Consider the following 21,129-nt stretch of genomic DNA (forward strand, 5'->3'; position numbering starts at 1 on the left):
ATTCCTACCAATAGTGCACAAGGGTTTCCTTTTCTTCACATCCTCAGCAACACTTGATATTTGTTGTCTTTTTGGTAACAGCCATTCCAACAGGTATGAGTTGATAATTCATTGTGGTTTTGATTTGCATTTCTCTAATGATTAATGATGTTGAGCGTCTTTTCATGTACCTGTTGGCCATCTGTACGTCTTCTTTGGAAAAATGTCTATTCAGATCTTCTACCCATTTTTAAATCAAATTGTTTCTGTTTTGTCTTGCAATTGAGTTGTATAAGCTCTTTATATATTTTGGATGTTAGCCCCTTATTAGATATATGATTTGCAAATATTTTCTCCTATTCAGTAGGTTGCCTTTTCATCTTGTTTACAGTCTCCTTTGCTATGGAGAAGCTTTTTCATTTGGTATTGTTATGCTTCTTTATTTTTCCTTTTGTTGGTTTTGCTTTTTTGTGTCAGATTAAAAAAAAAATCATCACCGCAACCTATATCAAGAAAGTTACCATTTACCTTTTCTTCTAGAGTTTTATGGTTTCAGGTCTTACATTCAAGTCTTTAATCCATTTTGAGTTAATGTTTGTATATTGTGTAAGATAGTGGTCCAGTTTTATGTCTTGCATGTGGTTGTCTAATTTTTCCTAACACCATTTATTGAGGAGACTGTCCTATACTCTTTGTATATTCCTGGCTCTTTTGTCATAAATACATGTGTGAGTTTATTTCTGGGCTTTCTACTCTTTTCCATTGATCTAGGTGTCTGTTTTTATGCCAATATCATAGTGTTTTGATTACTATATCTTTGTAACAGAGTTTGAAATCAGAGAGTGCAATGTCTCAAGCTTTATTCTTCTATCTCAAGATTTCTTGGCTATTTGAAGTTTTTTGTAGTTCCATACAAATTTTAGGATTGTTTGTTCTATTTTCTGAAAAATACCAGTGGAATTTTGATAGGGATTGCACTGAATCTGTAGATTGCCTTTGGGTATTATGGATGTTTTAACAATATTAATTCTTCCAATTCATAAGCACAGAATATCTTTCCATTTCTTTGTGTCCTCTTCAATTTCTTCCATTAATATCTTATAATTTTTAACATACAGGGCTTTTACCTCCTTGGTTAAATGTATTCTTAGGTATTTTATTCTTTTTGTTGCAACTATAAATGGGATTGCTTTCTTTATTTCTCTTTCTGATACTTCATTATTAGTGTAAAGAAATACAAGAGAATTTTGTGTATTGATTTTATATTCTGCAAATTCAATGAATTTGTTTATTAGCTCTAACAGTTTTTTGATGGGGTCTTCAGGGTTTTCTATAACTGATATCATGTCATCTGCAAATAGTGACAGTTTTACTTCCTACTTTCCAATTTGGATCCCTTTTATTTCTTTTTCTTGCCTAATTGTTCTGGCTAGGACTTTCAATACTATGTTGAGTAAAAGTGGAGAGAGTGGGCATCCTTGTCATGTTCCTGTTCTTAGAAGAAAAGCTGACACAGTATGATGTCAGCTGCAAGCTTGTCACATATGGCCTTTAGTATGTTAAGGCATGTTCCCTCTATACCCATATTGTTGAGAGTTATCATAAATGGACGTTGGATTTTGTTAAATTCTTTTTCTGCATTTATTGAGATGATCATAAAATTCTTATCCTTTGTTAATGTGGCATATCACATTGATTGATTTGCAGATGTTGAACCATCCTCACTTTTCTAGAATAAATCCCACTTGATCATGGTGTATGATCATTTTGATGTACTGTTGAATTCTATTTACTAATGTCTTGCTGAGGATTGTTGCACCTATGTTCATCAGGGATACTGACTTGTAACTTCCTTTTCTTATAGTGTCCTTGTCTTGTTTTGGTATCAAGGTAATGCTGGCCTTATTGAGTTCAGAAGTGTTTCCACCTTTTAAATTTTTTAAAAGAGTTTGAGGAGGATTGGTGGTAATTAGTGCTAATGTTTAGTAGAATTCACTAGTGAAATCTTCTGGTCCTGGTCTTTTCTTTGTTGGGAAGTTTTTAATTATACATTCAATCTCCTTTCTTATTATTGGTCTGTTCAGATTTTCTGTTTCCCCATGATTCGGTCTTGGTAGGTTATATGTCTCTAGAAATTTATCCATTTGTTCTAAGTTGCCTGATTTGTTGACATATAATTATTCATAGTAGTCTCTTATGATCCTTTGTATTTCTGTGGTGTTGGATGTAGCATCCCCTCTTTCATTTATGATCTTTATTAATTTGAGTCCTTTCTCTTTTTTTCTTGGTGAGCCTAGCTAAAGGTTTGTCAATTTTATCTTTTCAAAGAACTTAGTTTCATTGATGTTTTCTATTGCTTTTTTAGTCTCTATTTCATTTATTTCTCTATAGTCTTTTTCATCTTCTTCCTTCTACTAACTTGGGACTTTGTTTTTTCTTCTTTTTTTCTTCTTTCTCTAGTTCTTTGAGAGATAAAGTTAGGTTATTTGAGACTTTTCTTGTTTCTTGAGGTAGGCATTTATTTCCATGAACCACTTTTGCTACATCCCATAAGTTTTAGTGTGTTATATTACCATTTGCATTTCATTTTTAAGCAAACCAATAGCCTAGTGCCATCTATTACCTTTCTTCACACCAGAATATTCAGTTAATTTCTTGTATTGTACATACAACACTCCAATCACTTAGAAATATACAAAACCAGAATTTCAATGTCTAAAAAAAATACCTCAACTATTAGAAGACTAGATAGATCACACGTAAGTTGTTTCTTCAATGAGTGGTCATAAGTGCAACTGATAATAGCTTGACACAATAGCTTGGCTGCTAGTGAATGTACACACATACACACACACTAAATGACTACAGAACCTGCTAGTCTCTACTGATAAACAGTTTAGTGTGTCAGTAATATACTAAATGACTAAAGAACTTGCTAGCCTCTAATTATTGACACATATGGGCCTGCTGGTTCCTTGCACATTAAAATGTTAAGAAGTTCACAAATTCACAAATTAACCTTTTCCCGCAAAGACCCTTAGCTAAGTGATAAGTAAATTATTGGCTCCTTCAATGCCCTCCTACCACTTTTAAGCTTTTCAAAGGAGAGCAATTTTCTATTATTTCTCTTAATTTCCCACTGAAAAACATATCTTCAAGAATTTAGAGCAAAGAAAAAGCAAAAAACCTAACTGCCTTCTGAGAATTTTATCCCCTGACTTCATTTGGTATTACTGGGAATGCTGCCAGACAAAAGAGTTCTGCCTGCTGCTGGGAGTTTGTCATTTAGCATCTTCCCTAATTTGGATGCTCTACTATTTGAGAGCACACACTTTCAAAAAAAAAAAAAAAAAAAAAAACAAAGAGGAAAACATCAACCTGAAAGCTGCAAGTGAGCTGACAAATTATGTCACAGAATTACTAAGAGAGTAAATAAATCAATTTTAATTAAATTCTTACTGAGTATGAAGAGTCACATGCAATTAAGTGTTGAAATTTACTTGAAGATATGTATTTTTCTATATAAGTATTTGATATGAAAAGTACACGTTAGCATCTGTGATAATGCACATATAATTTTGGAAGATGACATCAAATTTGTGAAAATCTTTTATTTAGTAAGCACATAGGAGGAAAGCCACGAGGAGTTCAACTCTATGCTGGTAATGACGAATGCTCTCAATACAAGGGCTGTTCATTTTTATTCCCTGAGCTAAGGCTGACTTTAGATAAAACTATATACTTCTTTCCTGAAGGCCAAAGTCGTTTAATTCATTTTTCACTCCTCGAAGGCTAAAAACAGTGCCTGATATATACTGTGTTTTTTGCATTAAAGCAAAATAGGTTAAAATTGGCCTTGCAGGCTACCCACTCACATCTGTGACAACTCACTGCTTTCTACCAGGTATGTTCACACATCAAGTAAGTCCTGTTTTTAGAAACCGAAAACAAGTGAACTCCATATATTTGCTGTCATTCAGGGTTTTCCACTATAATATTCCCCAGTTTCTGTACCCTTTCTCTATCAAGAAAACTGAAGTCATTAGGCACAAAATAGTTCTTTCATTTTTGTACTACCTGTCCCTATTTCTTGTCTCTTGTTCTAGTATAGATGTCTCTACTTTCCTTCCAAAACTTCTTCGTTTGTGCTTTTTGGTGGATCTACCCAGTAGTTCATTTGAGAACATGGTCAGTTTTTCTGAACTAGGGTGAATGGTGGAGTTTGGGGTGGGGACTGGTGGAGTGTGAGAAAAACACATAGGCAGGTGTCAAAGGGACCTGCCCAAAGGACAACATTGGGAGAAATTGCATTCCCTTCCCTATGTTTTCTTCTCTGCATTGATTCTTTCTTTTCCATTGATAGTTATTAAGATCTACATCTCACCTTACCATAAGAAGAAATTTTCCTCACTTTGCTGCCACCTCTTTCTTTTTTTCTTTTTTTAAAAGAAGTATAGTTGATTTCCAATGTTGTGTTAATTTCTGCTGTGCAAAGTGATTCAGTTACACATATGTATACATAATTTTTTCATATTCTTTTCCATTATGGTTTATCACAGGATACTGAATATAGCTCCCTGTGCTATACAGTAGGACCTTGTTGTTTACCACCTCTTTCTTAGCTCTACTTTTCTTTTAAAATAAAACTCCTCCAAAAGACCTTTCCACTATCTCACGCTAATTCTCTTCTTAATTTCTGTATTCTGCTTTCCACCACTTCTTGACCAAAAGTGCATTCTCAGAGCTCACTAATGCTCCACTCTGCACAATATCCAGAGGCATATCCCATGTTTTTTTGTTTTCTTGAACCTTTGTTTGTGGTCTCAGCCCTCTTTGGAGTGTAACTTGATAGTATACTCACTACTTTTGATTCTGCATTAACTCTCCTTCCTCTGGATTCTAGTGAGCCCCTTCCAGCCCTTACACTGAGTCCTCAAGAACCAGCCTTTCTTCTGCTTTTCTCTTTTAATATTCTTCTTCTGGGATCTATCGCCTGATGTAGTTCAATTATCGTGTGTCTGCCAGGCATTCCCTAATTGACATCTTCTGCTCTCATCTGGCTATAGAACCCCAGAACAGCACCTCAAGTACTTGTCTGAAACTCCCTTTTGGAATTGTCATCCTCACTTCTCACTGAACACTGCTAACACCAAACTCATCCCCTTCCCTGTGAGCTGGCCTGTGTTACTGGCATTCATTCTTTCTTTTTTTTTCTTTTAAAAAAATGATGTATATTTGACCTAAAATACATTCATTTCAGGTGTAAAACAGTGATTTGATATTTTTACAAACTATCCACTACACAAAGTTCTTATAGTATTATTGACTACATTCTCTTTGCTGTGCATTAGAACCCTATGACTTATTTTTGTTTTTATAACTGGTACTTGGGACCTCTTAGTCCCCTTCACCTATTTCTTCCTTCTCTCTTCCACCCTCCCCTCTGGAGAACATGAATGTGTTTTCTGTATCTTTGAATTTGTTTCCACTTTGTTATATTTGTTCATTTCTTTTGCTTTTTTTTTTTAATTCAACATACCAGTGAAAACATGCAGCATTTTTCTTTCTCTGACTTCGTTTCATTAGCATAGCACAAAGTACAGGATTTCAAACTCTTGACCTTCCTTGCTTTCTCCTCATAGCTAATCCATGAAGAATGACGTCTCATGGATCACTGCTTCACGACGGTTCCTGCAACAGTCCCTAGCCCATACGTGTTTACAAAGCAGTTATAAAGAAAATTTACATACCCAAACAATCCCACACTTTGCCAGTTCAGCCTTCCTCAAGATTTTCCCTTTCCCTCTTTGCACTTCTGATGCCTTACAACCCAACCGTGAAAGCTCACCTCAGGTACCACAAAATTTCCCAGTCCTACCAGGCATAAATAAATATCCCGTCCCACCTAAACTCTTATCACACTTTGTTTATATACTTAATTTTACATCTACCACTCTGCCTTATATACAAATTACCTACTCAGGTATTGCTCTATTTCCAACCATACTTGTAAGCTCTTGGAATGCAGTAAACTTGTCACTCAGTTTTTCTTCAGAGTGAGACCCACCACAGCTCTGTGCACATAGTAAGTGCTTAAAAACCTGCCTTTAATTAAACTAAATTGAGATGGGATTTGAATGAGGCCTTGTGGTATTTGTAAAATATTTAGAGATCTGTGTTCAAATGCTGCCTGTCTGAAATTCCTTTCAAATGGCCAAAAGGTTTTAGACATATTGTCCAAGGAAATAATAGCAAGATAAGAAAGAATCAATGATCTAAAACATAAATAGTGTCTTCACCCCCCCACACTGGGGGAGTAGAATTAGATAAGAGGTATTACTTTGTGTTTAATTGGTTAATCTGGAATTTCCAAAGAATAAAGTATTCTATTGTAACTGTTATCATTTTTATTTTTTGGTGTGTGTTTTTGCTTTTGGCATTGACAATTTTTATCTGAGTTGAGGGTTAAGGTGAGACAAGATATACCCCATTTGGAATGCTTCCTTAGCCAGTTGAGAGGTTCAAGAAAGACCTTGATGCCGATAAGGGTAATTCACTCAAGAACATTCTAGTGTCTTTGCTTTTCAGAATCATCTCAAGCTTCTAGATACAATCAAATTTTATTTATGAAAATATTTTGAGGGACTTCCCTGGTGGCGCAGTGGTTAAGAATCCGCCTGCCAATTCAGGGAACATGGGTTCGATCTCTGGTCCGGGAAGATCCAACATGCCACGAAGCAACTAAGCCCGTGCACCACAACTACTGAGCCTGCGCTCTAGAGCCCGCGAGCCACAACTACTGAAGCCTGCACGCCTAGAGCCTGGGCTCTGCAACAAGAGAAGCCACCACATTGAGAAGCGCACCACAACTAGAGAAAGCCCACGCAGCAACAAAGTCCCAACACAGCCAAAAGAGAAATAAAAGAAAATAAATTTTAAAAAATATGTTGAATATGTATGTAGAATTCTGAAGTTTTCGAGCTATATGCAATAGCTGGAATTCGAAAAAATATTCATTCTGGGTTTTTTAATGCTTAAAGTTAACACAAACAATGCTATGCCTTTATGATGTTATATTTCAATTTATAATGACAGAGTGACCAATCCAAACTGGAAGATAAAGTATATCCAAATGGGTTATATGGGGAGTATATTATATATTTTTTAAACAAAACTTAAAAAGTAACACTACATTACTTTGAAGGGACACGTCCTCATCAAGTTGCTTGGCGTGTTCTGAGTATCAAAATGTCTTTGGTGGCAATAATCAGAAGCCATGGAGTTTCTTATTGGCGCTCATCTTTACTTTTGATTGGTCTAGAACTACAAAGCATCTACCATGCATTAATTTCTTCATTTCATTGTCAGTCTTGCAGCAAATTCTGATTTAAAATATCAGATGTGTACAGAGAGAGAGTTGCCAGAGAAAATGGAGATGGGGAAGTGAGAGTGAGGGAAAGTGAGGCATAAATTCTTTTGGATAATCCTAATTTAATTGGACTGGTTTATATTATCTACTAATCAAATTGATAATGGAGAAAAATAAAACCACAGCTATTAAAATCTCCACTAAAAACAACTGACTGACTTGGTTATATTTTCCCAGTGACCTAAATTAAAGTGTTATCCATGCAAACTTAATGACAGCACAGGTCATGTCAGCTTGGTAAAACACTCGGGGGACTCTCACATTTTAAGATAATCTTTCATATACAGTATTGCACATTCAACTCTCCTTCTCTTAACCGTATTTTTTAGTGACAAATAAAAAATGTGAGCAGCAAAGGTAAAAATTCTCCACTCATTTAATTTTTTATTTGGTATGTTTACAGTCAGGTAAGCACAGGCTGCTAAGAGAGAAATGATTTTTATATTTTTCACAAAATGCCCTAGGAGGAGAGAGAATTTTCTTAGTGTAAAACGCAACCTTTATTCTGTCAGGCAAAGTAATTATGGAAGCAAAACAAATCCACATTGTCTAATTAGGTCATTAAAAAGCATAAATGCGTCATGGAAGCTTTTCTCCTTGCCTGAGACATAAAGTAAGACAATGAGAACAGTCTGGTAATATAGAAAGGTTTATAATTTGTTTCTTTTCCAAAATAATAGGTCCTTTCATCTTTCTATTTCCCTAAGATGAAGACAGTTCATTTAGAGACAAAATCTGTAATTAGTTCAGGGTTTACTCTGATTATATTTCAAAATATTTAACCAAAACCAGGAAGACAGAGAAAAGAAGCAAATACATAGGAAAATTATCAAAGGAAGTGAATAAAATGAAGAGAATGGGCTGCTGATCAAAATGTATTCTGCAGAGACAAGATGAATATAAAATCTACATTCATATAAACACAGCCAATCTGGGATACCAGAAAGCTCTTCAGAGGAATATACTGGCATCTGCCCTTGGGATTTGAAACCAGACTTTAATTGCAGCTAACTTAAATAAAAACAAATGGCATGATTCTTTTGCCTCTTCCTCCCTCTCTCCTTATTATTATCTCCTGAGTTTTAGAAAACTCATGGCTCAAAGTGTTAAGAAACAAAATGCAAAAAAGGAAAGGGAAAGAAAGTTACCTGGGATCCTCTTGTCCCTCGTTTGTGTTCCCATTCCGAGTGCCCCATGAGCTGTAAGATAATATAATAATGACAGTACGTTAAGTGATACCTATTTTGCATGACAACGATTTTACTCTTTCTTTTAAAAAATAATTAGGTTTTTGAAATCTACATTTTAATTGCAGGGTATTAAATAGCCCTCATGAATAAATTAATATACCCAAAGTAATACACTTCTGGTTTGATACCTAATATTTCAACTACTCATTGTTTTGAAGATATTTTAATATCACTGTGTGACAAAGTAAGTCTACAACTTTATGGTTTTTTGTCAGGAACATTCTAGATAGATGTTAAAACATGTTAAGCATTATTTGCATACCATTAAACTTCTAGTTTATTAAGAAAATATGCTGAAGAAATGTACTAGTTTAGCTTAGTCTGTCAAGAATGATAAGAACCAGAAGGCCAAAATATTTCAATCATTTTAAATTCTGTTTTGATAATATCACAAAAGTATGAGAGTTCTAAGGAGCAAAATTATTAATCTGAAATATGCCCCCAAAGTCACAAAATGTAAATTTTCATAAAAACAGAGACTACAAAATATTATCAAGTTATTCCCATAGTTGTAATAGTCCTGAGCTACTTTGCTTCAAAGCATGATATTTATTTATTGAAAATAACATTTAACTTGAAGAGTATTAAGAAAATGAGAGCTATCAACCAAGAGGAAAAAAATTCCATTTCTCTGTCCAGTACACTCACTAGTTGTATATATCAATGGAAGAACTCCTTACCACTAAAAAGCTAGCTTGCTAGCAAGACATACTATAGAACATATTTACATACATTAACTTTTCTATACAACGGCAGTGACTCTTCAGTGGACATAACAAAAAACAAAGAAACCAATCATAATAGCAACAAAAAAGTAACATACTTTTGAACATTATCAAGAAATGTTTGCTAACTATACGCAGAAAAATAGTAAAACTTTACTGATGAACATACAATGCTTCTGGTTAAGAAGAATGAATTCAATAAAACTACTGTGTTCATTTTTACCCAAATAAATTTACAGGTTTACCTCAATTTCAATCAAAAGCTATTCGTATTTTTTTAAGTTGAAAAAACAAGGAACTAAATTTTATGAGAGAATAAACTTCCAAGAATCAAAATATTAGAAGAGATGAATATGTCCTAATGGTTATTAAAGTATATTATAAAATTTAACTCAAATTATAGGATAAGGATTTGAGACTCAAAATATAAATGAATGAAATGCAGTGGACAGCTTTGAAATAAATTCAAGTACATGCGGTAACAAAAGTTGAAAATGAAAATATAAAAATCACTGGGTATTTGATGAATTACTCAACAAATGAAAAAAAGAAAGAGAAAAAATTAAGAGCTGAACCTTAACAATATACATAAATTCTAGATAGATGAAAAGAGTTAAATTTTAAAAAGATCAAACTGTTAAGTATAAAATAGAATGAAATCAAAACAAATACTTAGGGACTTCCCCTGGTAGCGCAGTGGTTGAGAATCCACCTAACAACGCAGGGGATGTGGGTTCGATCCCTGGCCTGGGAGGATCCCTCATGTCACAGAACAACTAAGCCCATGTGCCACAACTACTGAGCCTGTGCTCTAGAGCCCTCGAGCCACAACTACTGAGCCCACATGCCACAACTATTGAAGCCCATGCACCTGAAGCCTGTGCTCTGCAACAAGAGAGGCAACCACGAGAAGCCTGCACACCACCACAAACAATAGCCCCCACTCGTCACAACTAGAGAAAAGCCCACGTGCAGCAACGAAGACCCAATGCAGCCAATAAATAAATAATAAATAAATTCATATTAAAAAAAACCAAATACTTAAACTACCTTGGAATATAAAAAGATCTTTCAAATTTAAAAAAAAAAACAGATCAATTGATGAGGCTATGTGAAATCTTCAAATGTCTGCACAAATGTCACACTGGCAAAATATCTGCAGTAAATAGTAGGTAAAGAAAAATATCTTCAGTACACTAAGAACTCTACAGATTTGAAAGAAACACAACCCTAGTAGATAACTGGAAAAAAAGGATAAGGACAATTTACACAATAAATATCAAGTCAAGAAGGTTTATGGGAAACAACTAATTTTGTTGGAAGTGGAAGAAGTTCAGTAGAAACAACAACAAAAAACTACTGTTGCCTATTTTTGAGCAAACTGATTATGTAGAATATTAGGTGAGGATTTAGGGAGATGAGGATACACTTATATTGCTAGTATATACCAAGTATATATTGAGATATACATGCATATATATAAAACACAAACATATAGACACACACCATGTATGTCAATTTTAATACATATTACATACTACTAAAAATTCATGCCCTTTGACCAGTAAATAAAATTATAAAAATCTAGTAGTTACAATGTACTACTTACTGTGTTGTCCAAGAAAAGCGGAACTACTCAATAAATTATAGTACAGAAAAGAATATAGCAATTAGAATTTGACTTTCAGAGCCTTTTTAAAAATTACATGAGAAATGCTTATGGTATAATAAGTGAAAAATACAACTAAGTGATTTTAAATTACTTATTTTTAGTAAGATAGTCGATTATTGCAAGTCTTGTAAGTATTACAATGATTTCATTATATTTTGGCTAGCACACAATTTTGGGTAAATTTGCCCAGATAATCATCACATAAAATTGAATGCTTACACAGTTGATATTTCTTTAATGCTTTAATTTTTTTAACTTCTAGATTTATTGGCAATACATCTGCTAGTAAATATTCATTAATACTAATTTAAAGTTAATTATAATTAGATCAAATAGTAATCAACCAATGAAATAATCTGATTCAGAAATAAATTAAGAATATTTAATTATCACTAGAACTATCAAAATAATTCTTGACACATTTCAATCATCTTCCTTATTATTGAGACTTTGAGAATATCTTTCATTAATAATAGGGACAAGAGATGCTTGTTTTGGCAACTATAAAGAGATAATAAACTTGAATACTAGACTGATAAAAAAAAATGATTTTCAAGCAGAAGGCTTACCTTCTCCTCTATTTTATCTAAATCTTCTCAGGAAAATAGTTTTCAAAAGGCTCTATGACTATTATCTCCTCTTGCTAGTGAATTTAAACTAACAGTGTAACTCAGTAAATTCTACCACACATGAGTATCACAATGAAAAGAGGTAAATATATCACAAACACGAATTGTCATCCATCTATATGAATTTAAGGGGGAATATCTGATGATGACAGATACTAAGTCAAGAATATAACATTTCTCCAAGATCAGAATTAAAACAAGAAAAACACGGGATCCACTGCCCTCTACCATTAACTATCTTAAAGACAATTTTTAGTCAAAGAACAAAAACATCCAAAACGTAGACTCATTTGGGTCATCACTTACTACAGAAGAGAATATGATATTTACAAACCAGAACTTATAAATCTCCAAAAGTTTCACTCTCTGACCTTTTATTTTAAACTTTAAAATAGTAAATTTGCCAAATGCATTACGTATCAGAGAGAGTTATTTCTTCGCAGTATACAATAGCCTAATGAGAGAGGTTTAGGCTAAAGGAAGTCTATTCCATTGTATCGTTATATATTAATATCTTTATTATAATATATTTGAAAGTCTGAATTGACCAACCATGTGGTAATATTTCAAAATGTATTTTAAAATAATACTGCTACTACTTTTTTCAAGGTAATAAAAGTTACAGAAATCTACATGCTATGTGAAATACCCAAAAAATAAAAAACTCTGAAATGATGAGGAAGATCCTGGAATGTTTTCTATTCAATAAAAAGAAAGACAAAGGAAATTAGCAAAGATTTTTTTCCCTGTGAACTTGAGGAAGTCATAAAGGGCTTTATCATTAAAAATCTATTGATACTTTTCATTAAAAAATCTGAGCGGAAATTTAACATTACTTCAGTGTTGAGTGTATGGGGTTTGTTATAGTATTTTCTCGCATTTGTTTGTTAAATGCAGAGGAGCAGGGGTGCCGCTGGGTAGGATGTCAGGGCTCTACTTCTCATGATTACTGCATACCTGGCACACATGGTGGGGTGAATGAGGATCAGCTTCTTTAGTACATGATAGCATATGAATTTTTACCCTACTTACACACAGAATTTATTTTACTGTCAAAAGAGCACTGTCCTCAGATCATGAATCCAGGACTAAAATAAGCACCATGTTTTCAGCAGCCTTAAAAAAAACTATCCATAGTAGGATAAACTGCCTGACTTATTTAATATTACAGATTATTTAAATGAAAATGAAGCATTGGCCACTGGTAAGTATTCCTGTTAAAGCAAAACCAACAGGGCTCAATGCTTTAGGAAGTACAGAGGTACCTCCCTAGCCCCATTCTTTCAACTAATGATTAGGACAAATGAAAAAATATTTGTCAGTTATAATAAATAGTAAAGAGGAGAGCTTGCATAAAAAGTTGATAAATTATAGAATTAAGTGCTAACTGATGTTGATGTCATATCAGTGAGAAAGTCAAAATCCTTTGAATCAATGGGTAGGATGAGTGTTAAGTTGCACATGTCCAAACTAGTCATTTGACATATCATGGGATTAGATGAAAGACAGAAATGGGTCATGGACAATGAGAAACAGAAGTAGAATTTGCGGAATCATTTTTTTTTTTCAATTGAATTCATATGGGTGAAATTTTCAAGATAAGTGAACAGCAGCATGATACCTAGGCCATTCTGAGAAAAGAGACAAAGTTTATTAACATGATATGATACTCTTTTTGGAGGAGGAATGCTTCTGATTTTATGATCAGTTATATAAAGGTTCTAGAAATGTAAAGCAGAGAGAAAGAGGGAGATTGAAACAGACTAAAAAATGAATAATAAATAGGAAATTCACATATATTCTGGTTGATAAAGAGTACATGGCTTCTTTTTTTAAATTTATTTTTATTTTTTATTTTTTAACTTTTTATTTTTTTATTTTTTACAATAAACTGCATATATTTAGAGTATACAATTTGGTATCCCAATCTCCCAATTCATTCCCCATGCCAACCCTCCCTGCTTTCCCCACTTGGTGTCCATATGTTTGTTCTCTACATCTGTGTCTCTATTTCTGCCTTGCAAACCGGTTGATCTGTACCATTTTTCTATAGTCCACATATATGTGTTAATATACAATATTTGTTTTTCTCTTTCTGACTCACTTCACTCTGTATTACAGTCTCTAGGTCCATCCATGTCTCTAAAAATGTCCCAGTTTCATTGGTACATGGCTTCTTAATTCAGGAAGAAAAAATGTTTGCCTCTCACCTTCTGTAAAAAAAATACCCTCTTGGCTATTTAACTATGATTACTCCTCTGGGTAATAACATTTTAACAAATATCTCACCAGAAGGTTTGAGGATATTTAGGTCACCAAGGTTATGCCTACACATGGCAAACAGAAGGAATTCTCTTTAAAACTGTATATCTTTCCTCCCTTCTCATCTTCCATTAATCAGAATGGGCAAAATGAAGACGTTTAAATTTATTCCTAGGAAACAAAATATACTTCCTTTCAAAGAAGCACAATTTGTTATGTAAAGCATTTTGAAAATCCTAACTTCCTTGACACTAAGTCATTTTCATCCTTATGGAATAAAGTCTTCTCTCTTTTATTTTTAATAATAAATTTCTACATCACAGCCTTCAGCTAACAGTATGTTACACAGTACTTAGTTCCAAGGAAAACAAAACTGCTGCCAAACACCAAATTTAAAAAGTTCACAGGAGAAGCAAATGAGAAGTCAGCATGGAAACAAAATGGTTCTATCCAAGCAGAGATATTTTAAATAATAGCATGAGAATTGCAGATAGTTGAAAGTGTGTTTCTATAGGTAAAATATTTCCCTTTCTTGTTTATATTTTCCCTGTGGTATGTTTTCCTATTATTTTTTGTTTGTTTGTTAATATAAACATGAATACCTTCTCAGGGACTTTTTTGGGAAAAAAAAATTCAACACACCTATTACTGAAGGAATGAAAGCTGCAGGAAACCAAAACTAGATGCAAAATTAAAAAATTCTTTGCATGTACTTAAAGAGGCGAGAGGTTTTAGAGGTGAAAAAATGTAATGATGGATAGTAACAGTCACAATGTTATCCTCAAATTATTCTCCAGTAAACCATTCTTCTACTTCATTTACTGAAAATCTATAGAATGGGAGAAAATATTTGCAAACAATGCAACCGACAAGGGATTAATCTCCAAAATATAATACAAACAACTCATGCAGCTCAACATCAAGAAAACAACCTAATCAAAAAATGGGCAGAAGATCTAAATAGACATTTCTCCAAAGAAGACATACAGATGGCCAAGAGGCACATGAAAAGCTGCTCAATGTCGCTAATTATTAGAGAAATGCAAATTAAAAATACAGTGAGGTGTCACCTCATACTGGTCAGAATGTCCATCATCAAAAAGTCTACAAATAATAAATGCTAGAGAGGGTAGAGAACAGGGAACCCTCCTACACTGTTGGTGGGAATGTAAATTGGTACAGCCACTATGGAGAACAGTATGGAGGTTCCTTAAAAAACTAAAATAGAGCTACCATATGACCCAGCAATCCTAGTCCTGAGCATGTATCCAGAGAAAACCATAATTTGAAAAGATAGAGGCACTCCAGTGTTCACTGCAGCAGTGTTTACAATAGCCAACATATGGAAGCAACCTAAATGCCCATGACAGATGAATGGATAAAGAAGATGTGGTGTATATGTGTGTACACACACACACACACACACACACACACACGTACACAACAGAATACTATTCAGCCATAAAAAAGAACAAAATAATGCCATTTGCAGCAACATGAATGGACCTAGAGATTATCATACTAAATGAAGTAAGTTAGAGAAAGACAGTATCATATGACATCACTTATATGTGGAACCTAAAAATATGATAAAAATGAACTTCTTTACAAAACAGAAATAGACTCACAGACATAGAAAACAAACAAAGTAGGGAGAGGGATAAATTAGGAGTCGGGGATTAACAGATATGCACTAATATATCTAAAATAAATAACCAAGAAGGACCTACTATAAAGCACAGGGAAATATACTCAATATTTTGTAACAACCTATTTGGGAAAAGAATCTGGAATAGAATATATATATATATGAATCATTTTGCTGTACACCTGAAACTAACACATTTTGTATCAACTACACTTCAACAAAAAATAAATTAAAAAAGAAAATTACTGTTTTTGAAAACACAAAAATAATATTTCTACACACTACCATTTATATATTATATATACACATGTATATATACTCCATATAGTACATACATGGAAATATAACATAATACAAAACCCTCATTTTATTTAATCATTTATTCATTAAATATTTATTGTATGCCTACTATATGCAAGGAATTGTTCTAGGCATACCTATACATTAGCGAACAGACTAAGATTCATCTCTATTCTCTTGGCTCTTACAATGATAATGAAAGGAGATAGAACATAAACAAATAAACATATACCAGATGATGATAAAGCTACAAAGATGCCTAGAGTAGCATAAAGGATAGAAAATGAGTGGGAAATGGTGGGTTGGAACTGGGAACGAGCTAATTTTATTGAAGTAGATCAGGGAAGTCCTTTCTGAAAAAGTGACATTTATCAGAGACCTGTATAAAGTCGGAGAGCCAGATACGCAGGTATCTGAGGGACGGGCACCCAAGATGGAAGACACAGAAGGTGCAAAGGCCCTGAGATGGGAGCAGAAGTGGTCCCTTTGAGGAGCAGCACAGCATCCTTCAGCTAAAATTTGAAGAGTTGAATCCTTTAAATGATAGGTCTATATTTGGTATTTACTCTCTTCCTCTGGTATGAAATTGTCCAAAAAAGTTAATCACTAACTCTACTAATTAAAAATAATGAAGTACATGCTCTAGAGAAATACTGATGGATTCTCCCTTCCCAAATCTCTTACTCAATTTTATTCAATACAACAAGAATTTATGAAGCATATACCATACGCCACAAAGGCACCCTTGTATTAGCCATGGTACATAGTACCATTTTGTTGTCCCTCTACACATGGGTTTTATTTTTCAAGAGTCATAAAATGCATAAAAACAGGGGCTGCCTTTTAACTCCAGTTACTATGAGAGGCCTGGGACTTTCAATTTCATAAGCAAATTAAAGCTCTTCTTCACGCTTGGAATGTTCCCTTCGGATTCTTCCCTTGACATACTCTTTTTATTATCTCCTTAATAGCTATGCTTTTGCTCTCTAGGATTTTACGTGGGAAGATGGGCCTGGACTGCCCGCTCCCCTGCCCTCAAGGCCCACTACATGGCAGTTTCCTGGCCCGGGAGGATCTGTGATGGACAGTGTGGACCAGTGCAGCTCCTGTCTAGTCCTTGTAGGGGAACTGCTCTTAATGCTTGAAGTTTCTTTCTTTCACCTCTTGCTATCTATCAATGCAGTAAGAAGGTGAAGGCTATATTGTGCTCTGCCGAAAAGGAAACTGGAAATCTGTAAATTTAATTATAAAGGAGGGTAGATCTTTTTCAGTATCATCTGTATTAGAACTTTCAAGGTCCCAACCCCCAGCAAACAACCCTGGAGGGCTGGGTGACAATGTGTGGGAGCCTCAGGGATTTTCTTAACAACTTTGGTCTAAGGCCCAAATCAAACACAGACTTCCATCCGCCTCCTGGGAGACTCCATCAGCCTCCTTTGGGTAAACCAGATACCATCGGCAGCCTCAGTTCTCACCTACAGCCCAGCTTCACCGCTACCACTTCATCACATCCCCCCTCCTCTCATGCCAAATCCATCCCACTCTCCCAGGTGTTATCAAGTGATGGGGATGTTACTGAAGATCCAAGAGGAGACAGGACACGGTTACATCACACAGAATATTGCAAAAAGCCACTAAAATATCCATCAGGTATCTCAGAGGGTGTCACAAAGAAATTTTGTGTATTTATTTTTTTATAGCTGTTACTACCACTTGCCCTTCACTCTTGGTGGGGGTTCTCAAAATTTCATGCCTCAAGAATCGTTCCCAAGATCTAAATCTCATTTTTTATTATTCTCCAAGTAATTTAGCTTTCTCCTATTCTCCCCATCCTGAAACTCCAGACAAATTAGCAGGAAAAAAAGGATTTTTTAGAACTGAACCTCCTTAGAAAGCGCTGAGAGCCTGAAAACAGGAAAGCGTTACATATGACTGAAATCAAGGGATTTTTTTTTTTTTCCTTTCACAGTTGGTGATAACTACCTAAATTCCATTCACTTGGCAGAGAATAAATCCTAACTCAGCCTTCCAACCCAGCAGCCAGTATAAATTTCATAAACACAGGGGAATGAGAAAACTTCAAACACAAAGAAATTCAAATATTCTGGAGTTTGAAATCCCAGCCTCTCTACTGTAAGTCCTGTATCTGTTTCTGATAAAGAAGATGATGTTCCCACACTTTGGTTTAGAAAGTTTCGTAATTCTATTTCTGTCCCTATTATCACAATAACCATCACGACCTTAAACCTATAGGTGGCGATTGATGCTATAAAGCTTCCATTATTTTTACTTAATACATCTTGACTGTCTTGATTACATGGAATTTTTGTACTTTTTTATTGCTAATTTGTATTTTGGGTACTACGATACTAATAACACAATCACATCAGTCTTGTACTTAATTAGTGTTTCCTTATGTGATATTTTATAAAGAAGTGACAATACATTAAACTAAGCTTGTGAAATGCTGCATAATATAATTGGTACTTGGACTGTCCTAATTCATATTAGCATTCTTAAAGTTTGGTGAAGTATTAAACAAGGGAACTCAATTCAACTGACATTTTCAACATATTTGATCACAGAACATTTTTGTTTCAAAAGTGATTAATAGCATTCCATGGAACACATTCTGAGAAGTTTTTCTTTTTTTCTTACAGTTTTCTAATTGCTTTTCTTATACATTATTTTCTTTCATTTTAAAAGAACAGAAGCATATGATTCCTACTTTATAGCTATGGAAATGAGTAAAGAGAAGTGAAATTGAAACATAACCATTAGCCAGTGGTTAAACGTGGATTAAAATGCAGTTCTGCTGACTACAAATCATACACTTTTTCTACTGTACAACCTCTAACAATAAACAATTATTGAGTTCAAACCAAGTATCAGGTCTAGATCAACTAACTATATGGGTAAGGAAAAAGAAAAAGGCATGAGATTTGATTTGTCTTCATGGAACTCAGGGTGGTAGTTAATGCGATAGACTTCTTTCTTCAAAATCCATTTTCCACTCCTAGTCTCCACCTCCTTTTAAAATTGTGGAATAAGAGAAAAATTTAATTTCTTGGAAAATCCTATGTAAATACTATAATCATATTTTTCAATATTGGCTATGGAATTGCCTCAAAATGTATAGTAAATTAGATGTCAGAGTTTAAGTTATACCAAGTTCTCTATTGGCATATCTCAGTAGTATATATTATTCATTCCTGCCTTCATTCACTCACTCTTTCATTCACACATTCTTTCCACAAATATTTACTGGGTAGCCACCATATCCAGCCCTGTGTTCTATGTAAACACAACAAATGCTGCTACTCCCAGCCCTGAGGCACCACAGGACCTTGAAGTACCTTCTGAATCATTAATAAAGTCTAACACAGTGGTCAAGCCTGTGGATTCTTGAGGCTGGATTTACTGGTTCAAATCCCACATCTGACATGATATTCAATCTTACTAGATACATAATCTTGGACAATTTACCTAATGTTTCTGTGCCTCAGTTCCTATATTTCTAGCACTTAGATTATAATGGCATCTAACTCTAAATGAGTTATTACATAAAGAAAACAGAATAGTATCTGGTACAAAGTACACATTAAATCTTAGCTATTATTTTCATCATTTTTAATAATTACGTAATTTTATTTAGGTGTTGTTATATTCTAATTCTTTAAGAAAAGTATAATTCAAATAACATACATGGTTACTCTTTATTGATCTAGAATGGGAAAACCCATTCCCTGACCATGGCAACACACGATTTACAAAGCTCGATCAAATTTATAAGTAAAACAAAACTTCATGCATCATTTCTCAGAGTAATACGTGACACAGGTAACATGACCACGGGCTCTGCTGAGTCCACTGAATCAGATTCAGATTTATTTTCTGTATAATAATTGGAAAATCCAAATTTTAACACCACTAGGTCCCCTTGGTGACAAGAGACATGGAGATATGAGACCTGGGGTGGCTTATTTTCGCTGAGGCACACAGAGTAGCAAAAGGCTTAGCATCACAAATAACAAATGTTTGAAAAGATCAGCTGAGGAAAAAGCTAGTCAAGAGTGTGCTCAATATGCACAAGAATTGTACCTTCAGGTGGACCATCTATTAATTGGAAACACAACCAAATTTCCAATGCAAGCGATAGTTAGGCCTGAAAAAAACAAGCAAACCAAACTAAGCAAACAAACCCCTCAAATCCATGCGAATGCTTCTGAAATAACCACAATAAAAAGTTTCTAAGTTCTGAGCAGCAAAGCAAAATGAAACTTTCTTATGAAATATTAAATAAGGTATTATGGCTTTAATTTATTAACTTCTACAACTTTACTTCAGGTGAAACCCAAATCTCTGAGCAGCACTGAACATAACTATAAATCTGCATTTTACAGTTTGTTAAACTGCCGCTTATATTATTTCTGCCAATTTGGGTAATTGAGCAGAAATCACACACATGAAAAAAGAGTTTCATTCATGATTTCTAGCTCTTCACCTGTGGTCTTTAGAATGGATCTTGCTAATATTTCTCAGTTTCCCTATATATTCAGATTCCATTTATACAATGCCTCATTCAAGGCTCTTTTCCCCAGAAATTTATTAAAACTCAGTCAAACCTCATGACACGAGGGCAACTTCATGAGACTAATCTATAAAACTGATCTTTCCTTAGAAGAAAAATTTGGAAAGCCTAGGGGAAATAACGAAATTTAGATACAGCCTCAGTTGTGGCAAAAACGTTAACTCAACAAGATTCATGAGGTATTGCATTTGGATAGCATAAAGGTTTTTTTTTTTTTCTTAAACATTCTTATATATTGCATGTGGTATGAACAACATACACTTGCTTAAATTGTAGCATTAAAATTAATAATGTGTGCTGAAAAATGAGAAAATTACTTTGATCCCCCAAAAGCTTACTTTCCTGGACCTATAAAAATATAGATATGTTACTACTTAGTTTTTAAACTGCTTTGTATAGCAACAAAACTAACTAAATTAGGGGAAATTTTCTACTTGAATTATCTTTCTTAGAAATGGTCTTAAAAATCAATAGTTTTCGACTTTTAAAAATAAATCTCAATAACTCATGACAAAATATTAAACTCATTTTAAGTCTGAAAAATGACATACAGTACTGAATTCATCTTCATATGATTTCCTCTTCATGTGAAAGTTATTTTTTTCAAAAAATGTTTTTAGTAAAAAATATAAAGTCTTATACAA

General features: G+C 34.0%; 1 protein-coding gene across 2 annotated transcripts in view; it reads right to left on the bottom strand.

Moving 5' to 3' along the window:
* Window positions 1-21,129, bottom strand: part of PDE3A (phosphodiesterase 3A) — a 311,065-nt gene that overhangs the window by 109,237 nt on the left and 180,699 nt on the right. For both annotated transcript variants that reach the window (XM_057702753.1, XM_057702752.1), the window contains exon 2: window positions 8,557-8,607. In XM_057702753.1, the coding sequence (XP_057558736.1) occupies window positions 8,557-8,607 (51 nt within the window). The remainder of the gene's footprint in view (window positions 1-8,556; window positions 8,608-21,129) is intronic.

Source organism: Hippopotamus amphibius, chromosome 12 (assembly GCF_030028045.1).
Source record: "Hippopotamus amphibius kiboko isolate mHipAmp2 chromosome 12, mHipAmp2.hap2, whole genome shotgun sequence".
NCBI lineage: Eukaryota > Metazoa > Chordata > Mammalia > Artiodactyla > Hippopotamidae > Hippopotamus > Hippopotamus amphibius.